Raw genomic sequence first — 19,115 nt, forward strand, 5'->3', positions numbered from 1 at the left:
GTGCAAGAGGCAGCTGATGGATGACTCTCTCTCATCAATGTTTTTTTAACTCTCTCTCTCCCTTTCTCTCTGTACAAAATAAAAAATAAAAAAAGAATGACACTTCTACCTAGCCGGTGTGGCTCAGTGGTTGAGTGCTGACCTGTGAAACAGGAGGTCACAGTTCGATTCCTGGTCAGGGCACACGCCCAAATTAAGGGTTCGATCCCCAGAAGGAAACATGCAGGAGGTAGCCAATCAATGATTCTCTCTCATCATTGATGTCTCTATCTCTTCCTCTCCGAAATAAAAAAATATATATGTAATAATAAAATAAAAACAAGAAATAGGTTACAGGGAGGGGTCTCCGTGCCCAGGGAGCTGTGCATTTTAGGAATTGTGTCTGAGAGCTGCTAGCCTGAGCGTTTATGAAGTAAAATGCTCTTACCCATCCTGGGCCGCCTCCACTTCTATCTCGAGGGCAGAACCGAATCTGGAGGCCACTCTGTGCCCGGCACAGGCTCGGTCCAGAGGAACCGCTCAGTGAACATGGACTGGATGAAGGACGGAGTGAGGCATGGAAAATCCCGGAGCCTTGAGATATGAGCGTGGGTCTCGGGGAGACCAGGAAATTGCTAAGAACAATCAGCCATGATGGCCATTGTTTGTTCCCTGCAGCTGGTGCCAGCCTTGATGAGAGGCTTTCTCTCTCTCTCTCTCTCTCTCTCTCTCTCTCTCTCTCTCTCTAATCACTCTCATTTTGGAAATGTGAAGCCACTAAATGTTTCCATTCTGGTGAGGTTTCCAAAAGGAGAGAGAGAGAGAGAAAAATCTGGGGGGTTAGGGGGGTGGGGGAGGGGACAGTGTGAGACCCAGATATTATTTTGCGTCTGGTCTGCCTTTGGCTCTCCAAAGAAACCCTGGAGCCACTGGTAGGAAAGTGCTCATGGGATCAGAAAACGGAAGGTGTTACACCTTAGGGTTTGGGTCTGAGGGGACCACTTTTTCTGTCTGAATGTGAAAAGTCTCCAGGGCATGGGGAGAAAAGTAAGTAACCCGCCAGTTACACGCTGGCATTTTCCCCACGACCTGCAGCCTGAACTCACTAAAAGACGGGCACTATGTGGGTGAGGGAGGTGATGGTTTCAGGCTTGCTCCTCTTTCTCCCAGAGCCTCTGTCCCCAACCAGCTGTCCAGAAAAAAGAAGCTTAGCTTTTGGTACATGGCTGTATTCCCTGTTAAAAGATGGAGTATCTCGTCCTAGCTGGTTTGGCTCAGTAGATAGAGTATTGGCCTGTGAACTAAAGGGTCCTGGGTTCAAATCTAGTCAGGGGCACATGCCCCCGTTGCGGACTCAATCCCTAGTACGGTGCTTGCCTGAGGCAGCCATTCAATGATTCTGTCTTATTACTGATGTTTCTCTCTCTCCTTTTCCTTCCCTCTCTGAATCAATAAAAATATATTTAAAAACAGATGGAGTATCTTGCGGGAAGCCATCCAGCTCACAAGAAAGAGAATTGGGATCCCAAGCCAGGTCGTTGTAAATAGGGGCGCCTGTCTGGGTGAGTCAGGCACAGAGGGGAGCAGGGGAGCAGGAAGCAGGGCGGGCGTCTGCAGGATGTTCCTGAGTCCCAGCGCCTGGCTCGCATCACGCTGCTCACCCCGTTGAGCCCCAGAAGCTTAGATCCGTGAAAACACAGGACTTTTGTTCCTGGGAAATCAGAGATGGGAAATGTGTAGAGCAAGCATGTCAAACTCAAAGGCTAGCACGGGCCAAATAAATGAGGCATGCAGCCTGCGGGCCACGAGCCTGACATGCTTGGTGGAGAGACTCAGACAAACTCGGGGCTCTAACAGCTCCAGTGGGAATGGAAGGGCTGAGGCTAAATAAGCTGGACCCATACTTCAGTGCTGGGCCCTGCTGGTGCTGGGGACGTAGGCTCGGACCCACGCTGTCATGTCCTCTCACCTAGTCTGGTAAAGGTTTTGTCCTGAAGGACTCGGCTATGAGGCAGTTTTCTCTACCTGTTCCATCCGCGCTACATGTTTCTGTGGCCCCATTCTAACATCTCTGAAAGGAGGGTGTGAAGTACAATCAGTGAGTGTAATAATTTAATTGGCAGTTTCAGTTCCTCAGTAGTTTATACAGCGACAAGTCTTACAATTAGTTGTGTCAGAGAGAGGTAATGAAACGTTATAGGATTTCTTGATGTAGTTACCCAAAGATGATCTGCGTTTGATGGGTTCCAAATGTATTGGAATAACGACAGCTGCTTCCAGTTACTGAGAATGTACAAATTCCCAGGCACTGGGTTTGATGGACGAATACAGAACAACAGTCATAATAAGGATTGCCGCAGGATTTAGTCATTCATTTATGAGTGCCGTGATGAAAAGGGTTAAAAATCGCTGGTTTAGATGGTCCAGCCTGCACCTCTGTTGCACATCTGTGGCTCTGTAGGTTGGTGTGTGGGTCAGAGAGTGAAGGGTAGAGATCAAGATACAGGTAGAGGCTTCCGTGTGCTTATTGATGAGTACTGTTCTCTTACCTCATTTCAAGAATGTGGATGGTTTTTTAAGAAATTTGATTTTTGCTCTATACCAGGGGTAGGTTACCTTTTTGTTTTTGTTTTTGTTTTGTTTTGGGTCACTTGGATATTTATAACATCATTCTCAGGCCATACAGAATTATCAACTTAAAAATTAGCCTGCTATATTCGGTCAAACATTTAACTCACCCCAGACCACGATTTCAAGGGCCTTATAGGGCCTGAGGGCTGGATATTCTCTTTATTCTACAGATAGGGGGAATCGCTGACTATCTACTTAAAGAGAATATGCTGAAAATGGGAACCAAAACTTCATGCCAACAGTGGAGAAAAGTATGAGTACTTCATCACACACACACAAAGAATGTTATTCAAATGTTTACTGTATCTCATAGGCAGAAAAATGTAGGTTTTAATTGCAACACTGATCCGCTTGTTAGCAGGAACAAAGACTGAATCACGGGCTAATTTGGGGATATGTTTTCTATGCCGAAATTACACGATAACGCAACAGGACCTCACACTTCATTTTCTCAACATTCAGGAGGATTGTCTGATACTTTTAATCCTTTGAAGCATCAATCGATTTGTCTTTAGTTGTTCCAGGAGTATTGTCCCTTGTTAATGGCTTTGGTGTGTTTAGCACAGCTCTCCATCCTCATCTCCGTCAACTTTATGAAACCCTGAATCTATTGTAACTCTGCCTTTCAACTTTGCAAATGGTTCACATTGTACTGTTAGGTGCTGTGCCCGATGGGGAAGGCAGAGACTGGCCTGGGAAACCAGGCACAGCGAGGACAGAGGCTGCTGTGAAATCACCAAGGATGTTTGCACGGAGACCTCTTCAGAGGAGTGATTTTTGGTTATAAGGACTTTTGCTGTGCTGTGCAATCTCGTAGCAACAAAGATTGGGGTAACGACTAAGAGAACGAAAGTCCTTTGAGTTGTCACTCCCGTGTTATCAATGAGAAACTGGGGTTCAGAAAAATAAACCTGCCGAGGCCATCTGGTTTCCAGGTGGTGAGCCCCGATTTGGATCCTGGTTAACTAGTTAGTTATCTGTTACTGCACACAAACTACCACAAAACTTAGTGGCTTAACACAGCACACATTCGTTATCTCAGTTTCTGGGCATCAGGAATCCCGGCATGGCTTACCTGGGCCTCATGTTCAGGTTGCTCACAGAGGCTACCAAGAGCAGCTCCAGAGCGCCTTCCTGTGCCCATTTCCTCCCGCACTCTGCCCCCGCCTGGGCGGAAGAGGGCAGAGGAGGAGGGGGGAAGCTTGTAGGAGACTGAAGGTGTCTGCTGTAAGGGCATGTCCCAGACCCTTGACCCTGACTGGCTCATTTGCAAAGACAGCGAACCCTGCAGACAGAAGGCAGCTGTTGGCTCTGCCAGGGCTCCACCCTCTCCTGGGCCCCAGCTCGCTCCTGCAGGTCCTGGGGGGTTGGTGGGGTGGGGGCTGGGCAAGGAGCAGTGGAACGGGGAGATAGGAGAGAGGTAGGGGGAGAGAGGCAGAAAAGAAGTTAGGAGAGGGCACAGTGACAAAAAAGTGGGGTGAGCCGAAACCGGTGTAGCTAAGTGGATAGAGCGTCGGCCTGTGGACTGAAAGGTCTCTGGTTTGATTCCGGTCAAGGGCATGTACCTTGGTTGCGGGCACATCCCCAGTAGGGGGTGTGCAAGAGGCAGCTGATGGATGATTCTCTCGCATTGATGTTTCCAACTCTCTATCCTTCTCTCTTCCTCTCTGTAAAAAATCAATAATAATATATATATATATATATATATATATATATATATATATATATATTTTTTTTTTTTTTTTAAAGAAAGAAAAAAGAAAAAGAAAAAAGAAAAGTGGGGTGAACCACAGAGAAGGAAACCGCCCTGTCAGAGGAGGAAAAGCATCACTAGGGAGGCATGGAGAGCTGGAGATCCAGAACAGGCGAAGGGAGGACTGTCCAGCCACACAAACCTGGCTTCCACCCCTGGCATCAAGTTCAAGTTAAAGAGTAAATTGAAATATGCAAGAGGCCAAAAAGCATTTCCTCTTCTCAGGGGCAGGAACTTCCTGGATGCGTTTGGCTTTATAAATAAATGATTGTTCTCAAATCTCAGAAAGCGGCTCCCTGTGGTGGCTGCTGCTTTGCCTTCTTGATGGGCAAGGAAAAGCGAAGCTAGGCCAGGGGCCTGGCGTCTGCTGCCCCCCGCTGGCCAAAGCCCGGCCTGCTCCCTCCCTCTGATGGGAACCAGCTGAACCTGCGTTTTGGTGATTGGTTAAGGCTGAATTGTTGCCTCTGCTGGCTCTGTGGTCCCAGACTATTCGTGTGGAAAGGGAGGAAAGGGATTGAGGTCCCCAGGCCCGATCACTGCCCTAAGCTTTAGACTTGAACTTCGGTCAGCCTACTGGTTCTTCCACTTGGCCTCAAACTGGGCAGGTCCATGGCATGGTTCATCGTTCAGTGCTGCTGGCTCTGTGCACATGCTCCTGATGTGGGCGCCCAGCACTTGCCCACCCTGTCACCCACTCTGAGACCTCACAGCTGCTCCTCTTGCTCAGACTCTGCGCGCCATTCGTCACAGACCCTGCCAAGACCCCCTGGACCCTCGTTCACTCTTACGGGACCCTGGTCATCTCGCCAGTCAGCCCTCAACCTCTCTCATCTGCCCATGTCAACAGCTTCCCGAAGCTGTCCTGGCATGGGGCAGACTTGGTCTATATAGATCAGCAGTGGGAAATCTTTTTACTGCCCAAGGCCATTGGGATATTTACAACCTCATTTGCGGTCCATACATTACCAACCAGACGGCGGGGCTCAGTGGTTGAGCTTCCACCTGTGAATCAGGAGGTCACGGTTTGATTCCAGGTCAGGGCACATGCCTGGCTTGCAGTCTCAATCCCCAGTGTGGGGTGTGCAAGAGGCAGCCAATCAGTGGTTCTCTCTCATCATTAATGTTTCTGTCTTGCTCTCCCTCTCCCTTCCACTCTGAAATCAATTAAAATATGTTTAAAAAAATTATCCTGCTGTATTTAGTCTAATATTTAATGAACTCACCCCTAATGCCTTACCAGACCAACTGATTTCTCAGGCCTTACACGGCCCGCAGGTCGGTCCGACATTTCTGACAAAATACAGACAGCGATGTAAGGGAAACAGAGGCAGATGATAATGGGCATGGACAGGGAACTGTGTATATTTAAAGATCTTCTGCATAAAGTCCAAACTCTTCCCTTGGCCTAGCCTTCCCCTCTGCCTTGTTTCTCCAGAACCACCTTCTATCCTTTGCCTGTGATTCCAGCAGCAGAGCAATTGCTCGCCTCCGAAGCCAGTTCTGTCCATTCTCTAAACACTTGTGGGTTCTACGTGCCAGACTTGGAGACGGTTGCTGGGGTTCAGAGAGAAACCAGAGAGTGACGGCTCTCAGGGAGTGGAGTTGCAGAGACCAAACACACAAATGCAGCCCAGACACGATCTGATGAGTGAGTGGGGGTCACTGTGCTCTGCAAACACTGGTTGGGCTTGGCACAGATCCCCATTCCACACCGTTAGTTTTCCATGGCTGCCCAGCAGTTAGTGGCTTGTTAGCGACACACGTTTGTTTATTGTCTCTCGGTTTCCGTAGTTGGGAGTCTGGGCACAGCTTCTCCGAGGGCTCAGCGTGGGGTCTCACAGCGCAGTGTGGGGCTGGGTGAGGTTCCTTTCTACAGCTTGGGCCTTCTCCTCCAAGCACATCTGGTGGGTCGTGGGTCTCACTTACGTGCTAGCTGTCAGCTGGGGGCTTCTCTCGGGTCCTAGAAGCCACCACCGTTTCTTGCCTTGCCGCTCTCCAGCCCCTTCACAGCATAGCAGCTCACTCCAAGGCCAGCAGGGAATGCGCTCGCTCCATCCTGCTAAGATGGAGTCTTGCATAAAGAAGCATCGCTACAGGTGCATCTGTCTCATTGCCTTTGCTGCAGAACGAAACCTAACTGAGGGAGTGACCGCCCATCGTCTTTGCCTTGGCCTGTTGTTAGAAGCAAGTCAACAGTGCCACCTGCACCCACGGAGGGGGTGTGCCAGGGCATGGCTCCTGGAAGCAGCCTTGGGGCAGGCCCACTGCACACGTCTCGTGGGATCTCCCGAGGGTTACATACATTCTGTACGGAGCGGAGGTAGACTCTCTCTGAATTAGGTCAGCTGTGGGACGCCGAGCGCTTCTCTCTCCCCAGCCACGGGCTTCATTCAGCTCCATGTTCAATGCCAACTCAAGACAAAGCCACTCCCACAGGCTGGGGCCGACGGGCTGGTTGAGGACCACAAACCTAACATTTTAGATGTTCTTGTTCTTAAAAACCCTACAGCACGTGAGGAGGCATGTCCTCTCTCATCATTCCCAGCCCGGAACCAACTCCCACCTCCAATTTCTTTTTTTTTTTTTATTGATTTGAGAGAGAGAAACATTGATTTGTGTTCCACTTATACATTCATTGGTTGCTCCTTGTATGTGCCTCGACCAGGTATCGAACCTGCAACCTTGGTGCATCAGGACAACACTAACCGCCTGAGCCCCTCCTCCAGTTTCTCCATTTGTGTGGCTGAACAGGTTAGCAGTCTCATGTCATTGGGGTTGCAACTTCCACTTCACCTGGCTCCGTACATGGTTTCACTAGACAACAGGGTCCCGCCCTGCAAGGAACTCTGATGCCAGGTGTTGGGATTGCGTCCTGCCTCACTCAGAGTGGCGGCTTCTGTTTGTCCAGCCCCGTGGTTGGCAAACTGCGGCTCATGAGCCACATGCGGCTCTTTGGTCTCTTGAGTGTGGCTCCTTCACAAAATACCACGGCCTTGGGTGAGTCTATGTTGAAGAAGTGGTGTTAGAACACTCAAGGGGCCAAAGAGCTGCATGTGGCTCGCGAGCCACGGTTTGCCGACCACGGGTCTAGCAGGAAGACTCCTCGGCAGCCTCACAAACTATTCTGAAGATCCCCAATGAAAGAGGTTACTTCCCTGAGCACCTACTGACTGAAAAGCAAAACACACGGAAAGGAAACTGTGTAAGATGGGGTGATGGAGGCCTTCTCAGGGTGCATCACGTTCTGGAAGGAGCTTGTGCTTTCCTTACCCTGAGAACTTGTTCATACATTTTAACGCCATAGTCCTGTATGAGCAGGACGTGTCATTCATGTGTTCTCATTCCTGATGGTTCACTAAAGCGTATGAAGATCTTTGTCTTCGGGGGTGAGGGGTGGGGAGGGCGGGGTAGAGATCTGCAGCCCGCAGAGTTGGGACCACGTGATCTAGTGTGAGTTCCAACTAACTAACTGAATAACTCACCGATGCCACTAACGAGCTGGTAAAGCAGAAGTAGGCACAGCCTTGCCTTCTTTAACCGGAATATTAACCCTACCCGCCTTACAGTGTGTTACCAGGTTAAACGGAATGACACGACACATGCCCGTGCCCGATGGAGGTTGTGGGGTCATCCCACTGTCTGTCCCCTTGCCCCGTCCAGCCTCGGAGCAAGCCGGGACGCGGCGCTGCCTGAGACTCCGTCTTCTCTCCCTCCCAGGTTCCTGATCGTCCTGGGGTGCTTGATCCTGGCCGTGCTGACCACGTTCAAGGAGTACGAGACGGTCTCGGGGGACTGGCTTCTGCTGCTGGTGAGATCACTGACCCGCCGCAGCACCGCGTTTCTGGTTGGGCTTCCACGGCCAAGGCCAGGAGGCTGACCCTGGGTGCAGTGTGCCCAGCTGGTTTGGGCTTCCCGGGATCTCTGGCCAAGCCCAGGCCCGTGAGAAAGCAGTGCTTGGAACACATGGTCAGGGCTGCCGGGGCACGGGCGGGTTGGGGAGTGCCATTTGTTATTCTAGATCAGATATAATCAATGCACCATTAAATTCTAAGCTACCGCTCCCTGTCCCTTGAAAGTTAGCACAGGCCTACTCCATTCCGAATAAAATAACCCACCTGCCTCTGCTGTCCTTCCTAAACCTGAGCATCGCTGACTCTGCTCAAGGCCAAGTACTGAACCCCATTCCCACCTAAGCTTACCTCCCCCCACGGCCTCTGCCTACTTTCCTTTCGGTTGCTGTCAGGGAGAGGGGGAGAGAGAGGGGCCTAGCGTTCTTCGGCAAGTCGCCTAATGCCCTGACTCAGATTCTGGCCTGAACTACGTGCAAAGAGCAGGTGGGCAGCTGTGCGGACAGGCTGGGAGCAGCCTCCTGTGCTCCGGGCAGAGGCCCCAGGAGGGCCTGGCCCTTGGAGTGACCACACTTTGCTGGGTGCGGGCTCCGCCCACCTCTTCAGGGAGCGAGTGCCAGTCCCCCATTAGAGTTCACAAAGTAGCCTTGAGAAGCTTGCCTCCCTATTCCTTGTCTTGGTTTTTCCAAGTGTAAAATGAAGATAATATTACGGAACCCTGTCTGGATGGTGCCTGGCGCAGGAGCCAGGCCCAGTGACACTGACACAATTAGCAACCAGGGACCTGGCATTAAGTGTGATTCGTAGACGGGTTCATTGACACTTCTCTTCAACACAACTGTACTTATTAGGGGCACTGAATAGATTAGATGGATTTAAAAAAATAATAATCCATGGGAGCAGAAATATAGAAAAAGGACTGGCAGGCATGGCTTAGGGGTTGAGCTTTGACCTATGATCCAAGAGGTCTTTGGCTCGGTTTCCAGTCAGGGCGTATTCCGGGGTTGCAGGCTCAGTCTCCGGTAGGGACCCGTTCTCTCTCCTCCACCACAAGCAGCGACCGCTGGCGCCACTGCAGGTTCCCGAGGCCTGGGCCCTGGTCAATCCGTGTCTCCGCTTATTTCTTCAACACAGGAAACCTTCGCGATTTTCGTCTTTGGAGCCGAGTTTGCTCTGAGGATCTGGGCTGCTGGCTGTTGCTGCCGTTACAAAGGCTGGCGGGGGCGGCTGAAGTTTGCCAGGAAGCCCCTGTGCATGTTGGGTAAGCCCACCAGGAAGCCCCTGTGCATGTTGGGTAAGCCCAGCGCTGAGCCACCCGGCCAAGACCCCTTCCAACACTCTTCTCCTGGGGATGCCCCCTCTGTGCCTCCTCCTCCTCATGATTCCATAGAGCAGTGATGTTTCCTGGGCATGGGGGCACTCCTGGCATTTGGACTTGGAAGGAGCCAGTCATCCCTGCATATCTGGACTGATGGGGTAGGGCGGGAGGAGAGACACCACTGCAGGCTCAGAATTGCTTCTGTCAGACCCCGTTGTGCCCATTTTCCAGAGGTGGGGACTGAGGCTCATGGAACTGAGTCATGCTCCAGTCACACAGAGTATTCCATCCTGACACCCAGCTCTGGATGAACTTAGCACCTACGTGTCCCCCTGCCCCCCATGTTGCTCTGTCTTGACCCAAGAGCGGCTCTGAGGAGGTGCAGGCATTCTGGTAGCAGAGGAGGTGAGAGCTGCCCCTCTCCCCTCCTGGTGCAGCCCAGGCCCACATGTTCCATCTGAACATCCTACTGAAACCACAGCGTGGCAAGACAAAGTCTGCCCCCGTGACCATGGAACCCAGGGATGGTTAAAGTGTCAGGATTACAGACCACAGGGGCTGAAGGCCAGCCAAAGGCCTGTGGGCCAACATGCCCCCTGTCTGCTGTCCCAGTGCCCTGCGCAGAGCCCTCAGCTGGGCACGCAGACTGCTTGCATACTTCCAGTCGTGGGGCGCTCACTCCCTGCCAAGGAGTTTATTCACCGTAACTCCTCTGACTCTCTCCAGATATTTTGAATTCAGCCATTCTGTTCCTCCTCTCCATTCTAGTAGGTTCTCCTTGCCAGGAAAATGTGGCAACCTCATAGGACAACCTCACTAGCGTGTCCCGTGTTCTGTCCCAGGAAGCTGATTCCACGCCCCACGTGTGGTTGATTCACGATGCCGCACGGCAGTGCTTGGCGTTTGCCCTGGGCTGGCAGACTGGGCCTGTGGTGGCTTCGCTGTGGCCCGGACGGCTCTGGTCACCGGCCCTTGGTCTGTGCTCTCTCCCAGACATCTTCGTGCTGATCGCCTCCGTGCCGGTGGTCGCCGTGGGCAACCAGGGCAATGTGCTGGCCACGTCGCTGCGGAGCCTGCGCTTCCTGCAGATCCTGCGCATGCTGCGGATGGACCGCAGGGGCGGCACCTGGAAGCTCCTGGGCTCCGCCATCTGCGCCCACAGCAAGGTAGGTGCCAGGGAGAGGCCACAAGGCCACGTGGGCTCTCACGCCCGAGGGCGTGCCTCCAGTAGGGTGTCCCCAGAGGGGGGTATTCTGCCACCACTGGGGGTGACAAGGAGAAGGAGCAGCGGGGCGGGGCAGAAGCAGGTGGGCTACGGGGAACTGAAGCGGGTAGACCTGGGCTCAGGGCTCAGCTCCACCAGAAGCAAACGGCCTGCCATTCAACCCTGTTGGACCCTCCTCAGGCCTCTGCCTCTGGGCTGTTGAGAGGGTGACCTGAGCTAATGTAAGGTAGCGTGGGGTGGGAGGAGAAGGCTCCAGAGTCACGCAGATGGGCACTGCTTATCACCTCAGTGAGGACCCTCGGCACACGCCCAGCACGTGGGGCGGTTCAGCTGCTGTTGGTCGGTGCCCAGCTCGGATCGCTCAGCGGGGTGTCAGGCACGATGGTTTCCCGTCACACTGACAGGGAGGTACATGCGGGAGGAGGAAGTAGCCTGCCCAAGGTCATGCCCTGGGACGCACACCGGGCAGCCTGGCTCCAGCCCAAGTTCAACGGTTTGCTGCTGGGCGTGGTGGCGCTCACCTCTCCGAGCCAGACCGGCAGCTGGGACCGCTGGGCTGAGTCTGACCCCCTCCCAGAGTCCCCTGCACTCGGGCAGGTGTGGAAGCCGCGGCAGGCAAGGTCCTGTCCCTGAGCGAGGGGCTCCATTTTCCAAACCGTAGCTGTTCCCTGGAGAGGGAAGGAGAACCGTGCGCCTCGGCTCAGGCAGGGAAGCCCTTGGGAGGCCCGGGCAGGAGGAAGCAGAGCTGGGACCCGCGGAGGGAGCTGTCCGGGGGAACCAGCCCATGTTCCCAGAGCTGGACTCTAGGGCCGGGAGAGGCCCAGCTCCGCTCCCAGAACCAAGGAGCCCAGGAGTGTGCGTGACCTGGAGCCAAAAATGCAGACATCGTCCCGCACACACTGCCTGTGTGTGGCCTGAAGGGCCCCCATCGGCTTAGAAATGAGCCTGGAGCACCTGCAATGGCCCTCCGCCCATCACTCCGCACATCGGCTACACCCCCCCTCAGCCGCCACCGACCCCAGGGGCAGGGGCTGGGCCAGGAGCCCCCGGGCGCCCGGAGCAGCCACAGGCTCTGCCTCGAAGCTGCTGGAGAAAACCGCATCCAGGCAGGATTACCCTGAATAGTCTTTTAAATGGCCACAAAGCACAGGACTGGGGCCCATTTTTGCTCCTCATCCATGGCCATTATTCCGCCTCTTAATAACCCGCAGCTAGTTTTCCTGGGCATAGGATGTGTCTTTGGTTAAGCATCTGATGGAACTTCTGACTCCCGTGTGGGGGCAGAGCGAGTGAAAACACTCAGGATCGCTAGAACCACACGCAGCGAGGCCGGAGGCTGGTGCTCACACAGGAGCCCAGGGAGGGAGGTCCTGTTCCTGCTCTTCCCTCCCCCCTCCCCCCAGTCCCCTGCAGAGTGCACACTAGCCGCCCCCTAGTGTCTGTTTCCGGTGGAACGGAGCTTCAGTCTGCCCAGTCCTGTTGAAATCAGTCTCCAGAGTTCCGATCCTTGTCTCAGAGGCTGCAGTCTCTCGTGCCCCTGAAGCCTCAGAGCAGTGACAGCGGGGTCCCCGCCCCCAGTGGTGGAAATCTTCCCTCCACCTGAACACTCATTGGGTTAATGCTGGAAATAATGACGTCACTGGCCCCATTTTACAGCGATGGGAGGTGAGGCCCAGAGACCCAGAGTAACTTGCCCAGGGCCACAGAACCGGCAGAGCTGGGATCCACCTCCAGCACCCACCCCACAGCCCCCAGGGACCTCTCCCCTTGTCCTCTGCTCTCCCCAGGAGCTCATCACCGCCTGGTACATCGGGTTCCTGACCCTCATCCTGTCTTCGTTTCTGGTCTACCTGGTGGAGAAAGACGTGCCGGAGGTGGACGCGCAGGGGGAGGAGATGAAAGAGGAGTTTGAGACCTATGCAGACGCCCTGTGGTGGGGCCTGGTGAGTCACCCCTGGCAGACCGCCCCCTCCCCCCCATGGGGATGGCCTGTTATCATCAGAGAGGGGTGGCTGCCCTCTGCAGTCACAGAGAGAGCGAGATTGCCTGCGTTTCCCATCCTGCCCGCGGGCGACCTCACAGGCTGCACCCTGAACAAGCAGGCTTCCTGTCGTGTTTATAAGAAGTCAGGCCTCGCAGCAGTCTGGTCCCAGGGTCACTGGGGCCCTTACCTCATTAGTCGTGGGCTATTAACAGCCAAGCCATGCATGTGCAAACACACACGGTGACCCAGGCCTTCGGACACAGCTAGCGACTCAGCCCCACACCCACAGGGACCCATGGTACAAGCTGGCACCTGCTGACGGGTACTTTGCTCCAGAACCTTGCTTTAGGCATTTCGCCTCTATTAACACAGGTTAAACTCAAACAACTATGATTGGACCCTTTTTAAAACGGGGAAACTGAGGCATGAAGCCATTAAGGAACTGATTCAAGGCAGACCCTGAGCCCGTTAGTGGTTGGCCTGGGATTCGAACTCTAGCTATGGGCTGCAGAGGCCATGTTCTTACCGGCTTTGCTCTCCTGCCACATGGTTCACAAGTACATGTGTTCACATGGATACATGGAATCACACACAGGAGTGCACAGCTCATATGTACACAATATATGTAAATACACTCACAAGCACACATACTCAGTAACATGGCTATACACAAAATCACACAAATACATGTAGGTACATGCACAGACATGTTTGCAATCAGTGAAGCATTTGCTGAGTCCTTGACTAGAGGTAGGAAATGCTTAACTCAGGAACAGGTGTGTCCTTGAGGGCCCCCTATAAGTTCCTTGGTGCTTGGTAGCTTTTCTCCCATGAATCTCACTCTAAATGGTCACAGCGCCCCTTCCACTGGTCAGTACAGAGGCTGGTGTGATGGGGGGAGCTCAGGGACACACCCCAGGTTTCCCTCTCCCTGGGGGCCCCACCTCTGAGCCCCTCTCCCTGCAGATCACACTGGCCACCATTGGCTACGGAGACAAGACCCCCAAGACGTGGGAGGGCCGTCTGATCGCAGCCACCTTCTCCCTCATCGGCGTCTCCTTCTTCGCCCTTCCGGCCGTGAGTACCTCCTGTGCACCGAGTGTCCACACAGACCCTCCCCGCCTGGCCTGCTCTGCCTGCAGCCTCACCCTCCATCCCTTCACACCGTGAACTCCAGGCTGGCTGCTCCCTCACAGTCCCTGCTGCCTGGTGTCTGCTCTCGCCAGCGCTGTGCTGGTCCCTTTGCCGGGATCGAGTCCTCCTCCCAGACCCAGCGCTGCCTTCCTTAGGCTGCTCAGTCGCTCCCCCCTCTGGCATAACCCTGGCAGGGCATCTCGGAGCCCGTCCTGGATGCCACGCTCCGTGTCTGCAGAATACACGGAGCCACACAGATAACGGACTCGCTCAGGGTCTCTCAGCGAAAAGTGGCAGAGTCAGGAGGTGGCAGAGAGCAGAAGTGGTGGGCAAAGTGCCACTAAGCTGGCAGAGGCAGGCCCTCCAGACTTCAAGGCTCCATTTCCCCCAGCAACCTCCCCCCTCCACCCATCACCCAGTGCTGTCACCGGGGCCCGGGAGTGGGGTGGGTCCCCAGGGCGTGGGGGGGGGGCCTGACCCGGAGCCTGACCTCCCTCCAGGGCATCCTGGGCTCCGGGCTGGCGCTCAAGGTGCAGGAGCAGCACCGGCAGAAGCACTTTGAGAAGAGGAGGAAGCCGGCCGCCGAGCTCATTCAGGTCTGTCTGCTGCGGGTGAGCGGGACGGGAGTAATCTGTATGTGCGTGCCTGGTGCCTGTGTGCACGCACGTGGGTGGGTGTGCATGCATGTGGTACACATGTGGGGGCATGTGAATGTATGTGGGCATGTTGTGTCTGTGTGTGTTTGTATAGGGGTGGCCATGTCATGGTCTGGGACTCACCCCAGGACCAGCTTGCACGTAGGTGGCTGTGGTGTTTCTGTAGTTGGCATGTGGCCGGGCTCGGTGGGTACTTAGTGACAGTCCTGTCCCTGTGCCAATCAGGTAGAGTCGGTCTCAGGACTCAGACCAACCCATCTGCTGGTGGTTTTTTGTTTTTGTTTGTTTGTTTGTTTGTTTAATATATTTTAACAAAGAGGAAGAGAAAGGGATAGAGAGTTAGAAACATCAATGAGAGAGAAACATCGAACAGCTGCCTCTTACACACTTCCCACTGGGGATGTGCCTGAAACCAAGGTAAATGCCCTTGACTGGGATCGAACCCGGGACCTTTCAGTCTGCAGGCCGACACTCTATCCCACTGAGCCAAACCGGTTCTGACTACTGTGGTTTTTTTAAAATATGTTTTTATGGATTTTAGAGGAGAGAGAGAGAGAGAGAGAGAGAGAGAGAGAGAGAGAGAGAGAGAGAGAGAGAGAGAGACATCGATCGGCTGCCTCCTGCACGCCTACCACGGGGTATTGAGCCTGAAACCTAGGCATGGCTCTGACTGGGAATCCAACTGGTGACCTCTTGGTGCCTGGGTCAGTACTCCACCACTGAGCCACACTGGCTGGGCCCATCTGCTGTTTTGCTAACTAAGCTGCAGTGGAGAATTAGGGTCTTTCTACTCCCCACCTCAGCCTTAACCGGGGACCCACCAGGAAGGCAGCCTGGCGTCCAGGAGCTGAGCCGGTCACTGCAGGGAGGTGTGGCCTCACCTCTTCCTCTCAGGAGCCCAGAGCCAGGGAGGAAGAGATGCCTTACATGGGGAACTGACACTCACTCTGTGTCCTGCTGTCCTGCAGCCGTGCTACCCGCTGCCTGCCGGCTCTCCGTGGCCCGCACACCCGGCCCTGGGCTGCGGGCTGGGATGATGGTGAGAGGTGGTGGCAAAGGCAGGAGTGCTCCCATCCTGTCATAGGGACTCACTGCTTCGTGGCCTCCTGGCGGCGGGGAGCACGGGGAATAGGAGGGTGTAGGGTCCTGGCTACGGCTGCCTGGGACTGAATGGCCATCACTCGTGACTGTGTCCTGGGTAGTGAGTGTCTTTGTGGGTCTGGTATGGGATAGTCCTAGATGCTACCCTACGCACTGGCCTTTCCAGGCCAGCCCAGTCTCCAAGAGTGCGCCCCATGACCCCGACCCCAACCCCGAACCATCCCAGGATCCAGTAATTCTAGCACATTAGGCTCGAACCCCATCTCCGCTGTCTCTTGCACCCAGAAGTGGCACCAAAGACACTCTGTGTCTCCTACGGATTTGAGAGTCATGGATTTGGTGCCCAGACTCCTCTCTAAGGCTGTGGGGCCGTGTGAGCAGCCAGGTCACTCCAGGCCGGTCTCCTCTCCCCGCAGGCTGCCTGGCGGTACTACGCTACCAACCCCAACCGGATCGACCTGGTGGCCACATGGAGGTTCTATGAGTCAGTCGTCTCTTTTCCGTTCTTCAGGCAAGTGGTGGGTGACCCGTCTGGACCACTCAGGGCATGGCCAACTGGCCCTCCCATGGGTCTGCATTGGTGCCCGTGGGCACATATTAGATCACCAGGGAACTTCAAAACTCCCAGGGCCCAGGGTGATTAATCAGACTCCCCCAGGAAGGGACTCACACATCCATATTTTTTAAATATAGTTTTATTGATTTTAAAGGCGAAGAGAGAGGGAGAGAGAAACATCAATGATGAGAGACAATGGTTCATCGGCTGCCTCCTGTACACCCCACACTGGCAATAAAGCCCACAACCCAGGCTCCTGCCCTGACTAGGAATCAAATCGTGATCTCCTGGTTCATAGATTGATGCTCAACCACGGAGCCATGCCTGCTGGGCGGGCATCATTTTTAAAGAAACCTCAGATGACTCCGAGTGCCGTCAATGTTTAAGCAGGATCAGTGGCTGAGGAAGGGGGAGCCAGTGCGAGGGGCCACCCTGGCAGTGCATGCTTCCCCCACCCCACGTGGCCTGCACCTGCTGCCACTCCGGACGCTGAGGATGGCCTGGCAGATGGTGGAGAAGGCCTGAGCTCATGGTCTTGGAGAAGGAGAAAGGATGGGGAGGGATGCCCCTCATTCTCTGACACTGCTCCCCAGCCCTCCTCCTCCTATCTTCCCTGAGCCTACTCTCTCACCCTTTCCCTCTTCCTTGTGCGTCAGGAGGGAAAATGGGCCGGAGGCTGTGTGGCCAGCCCAAGGAACCAGATGTTGAGCTGACCAGGAACTAGAAATTCCCAACTCTCCAGCTGTTCCTGTACCCCGCTACCATGATGCCTCTTCTCTCCCCATTCCTCCCCTCCCCCATCCCAGCGATAGGCCAGTCATTCACTCCGTGTTTATTGTGCATGCACCGTGGGCCGGGGTATGGGGTGCTCAGATTTTGGAGCTAAAAATACAGAGGCTCTGGCCCCAAGCAGTTCATGGTCTACCGCGTAATTCTAACACCTTGCGATCTGAGTACAATCCCACTTGTGAGATCATCTCAGTGTAGATGATCATCCCTGGGGAGTTGGATAAGAAACACACCCAAAATGGGGGGCCCTTCCTGCTGGAAGGCTGAGGATGAGCAAGACTACCCCAGGCAGGCGAAAGAAGCAGGGAATTCCCGGCAGAGCCTGCGTGAAGGCTCAGAGTCGTGGGTAATAGTATGGGGCACCGAGCCAAGTGGCCTGTATTTGAGTCCTCATTCTGCTGCTTCCTAACTGTGAGACCCCGAGCAATTCCCTGAACCTCTCTGTGCCTCAGTTTTCTCATCAGGAAAATGGGCATGATGCTAATACTCCAGGGGATTGATACACGTTGATCCATAAAAAGCACTTATTACGGTCTCTGCCTGTTAGTTATTGCTCAGTAATATTTGCCATGGTGATGCCGACTATGGTGGTGATGGTGGTGATGGAGTGATGGGTGTGTTAGCTGCTAAATGATGACATTCCTGGTCCCCTGGTCTGTCCCCATCGCTAGACAAATGCCCTAGCCCAGCACAGGGCCGGGGGCAGAGGAGGTGATCAGCAGCCATTTTTTTAGATGAGCGAATGGATGATGAATGAATGGCTGAGAAGAGCCTTGAGCGGGCAGGGCAGCAGGGGCCTGGAGTCTAGCTGGAGACACCCATCTCATTCAGCGGGTCCCCTCAAAACTCACTGCCTCGCCCTGGACTTGCCCTCTCTCCCTCTGCCTCCATCAAAGGGAAGCGGGGGGCACTATTTGGGGCGAGGGTTCCATATAATTCATGCTTTATCTCTCTCTTCCTCGTCGCCTTACAGGAAAGAACAGCTGGAGGCAGCAGCCAGGTACGTTTCTGATTGTGAATTTCTTTTCTTCCACCGCCGTGTCGGGACAGAGGGTCCAGTTCTGTGTGGTGCGGGGCCCCTGGGCGGCCATGCTGGTCACGGATAGGGTTTGGGGACCACTCTTCCCTGTCGCAGTTTTGAGCCACAGCCCCTGCTGAGTTTCTCCTCGAAGTGAGTTCATTGCGGGAGTCCCACACACGCTATCTCAGTGGGTCCTCCCAACCACAGTGCATCCTCCTGTCCTCATGTTTGATTGAGATTGGGGCTCGGAGGGACCACGCCACTCCCTCAGCTGAGTGACAGGACCAAAATGCAAACTCAGGTCTGAACGTGAAGACCCGATACTTCATTACATGTCGCTTCCTTTGCTTCTGGGCCCCCGGGTGGCTCTTTGGAAAGGGAGTCAGGACTGGAATCCGTGGCCCCACAGCTGTGGCCGCTTCCCGGTGAGGCTGGGAGCCTTCTCTGCCCCTCCCTCTCGCTTCCTCTCGGGAAGATGCTGCGAAGCAGGTAGCCTGGACCTGCTCGCAGCTGTGAATCAAGACCGCCCCTGCCAACCTGCCAACATCAGCTTCAATATGTATCTGCTCTGTAATGTGGACAGACTGCTCAGGGACCTTGCAATCAGTCTCCTAGACGGTCAGCTCAACGGCGTCCTTCTGCAGCAGACAGGAGTGGGGCAGAAGGGGTGGCAGGGCCCTGGACCATTGTGTAGGGGAACACCTCGGGGACGGTGGTCTGTGGGAAAGTGGGTCCAGTCCTTCCGAATGGGGTCCATGGTGCCCTCTCCCCTCCATCACCCCGCCTTACAGAGACCCTTTCAGACAGCGCCGTGAGCTCCAAGCAAAAACACAAAACCGCCTTTGCCCCCTCCTTTGTGCCTGTTTTCAAAGGACGAGCGTTTCTTTCTTGCACCTGGTTTGGGCTGTAGGGGGCACTGGGGGTACTGCTGAGGAGGCTCAGGGGACATCTGGGAGGGAACTGCAGAGGCAGAGCAGGGAGATGCCTCAGAGGTCTTCTTGCAGGTACTTTTATAGAAGCCAAGAGTGGGCCCCACCCCCACCCCCGCAGGAGGGCAGGCTCGCCCCAAGTTACAGAGCCCAGGGGTGACACAGTCCAGGTCTCAGGACTCCCAGCGGAG

The 19,115-nt window shown here is 54.5% G+C and overlaps 1 protein-coding gene across 1 annotated transcript in view; it reads left to right on the top strand.

The window, feature by feature from the left end:
• KCNQ3 (potassium voltage-gated channel subfamily Q member 3) overlaps positions 1–19,115 on the top strand; it is a 141,725-nt gene that overhangs the window by 103,221 nt on the left and 19,389 nt on the right. Inside the window, exons 2-9 of the mRNA XM_036437538.2 lie at positions 8,081–8,171; positions 9,346–9,472; positions 10,523–10,695; positions 12,542–12,697; positions 13,705–13,815; positions 14,373–14,468; positions 16,046–16,140; positions 17,948–17,974. Of these exons, the coding sequence (XP_036293431.1) occupies positions 8,081–8,171; positions 9,346–9,472; positions 10,523–10,695; positions 12,542–12,697; positions 13,705–13,815; positions 14,373–14,468; positions 16,046–16,140; positions 17,948–17,974 (876 nt within the window). The remainder of the gene's footprint in view (positions 1–8,080; positions 8,172–9,345; positions 9,473–10,522; positions 10,696–12,541; positions 12,698–13,704; positions 13,816–14,372; positions 14,469–16,045; positions 16,141–17,947; positions 17,975–19,115) is intronic.

This window comes from Pipistrellus kuhlii, unplaced genomic scaffold (assembly GCF_014108245.1).
Source record: "Pipistrellus kuhlii isolate mPipKuh1 unplaced genomic scaffold, mPipKuh1.p scaffold_m20_p_14, whole genome shotgun sequence".
In the NCBI taxonomy this organism is placed as follows: Eukaryota; Metazoa; Chordata; class Mammalia; order Chiroptera; family Vespertilionidae; genus Pipistrellus; species Pipistrellus kuhlii.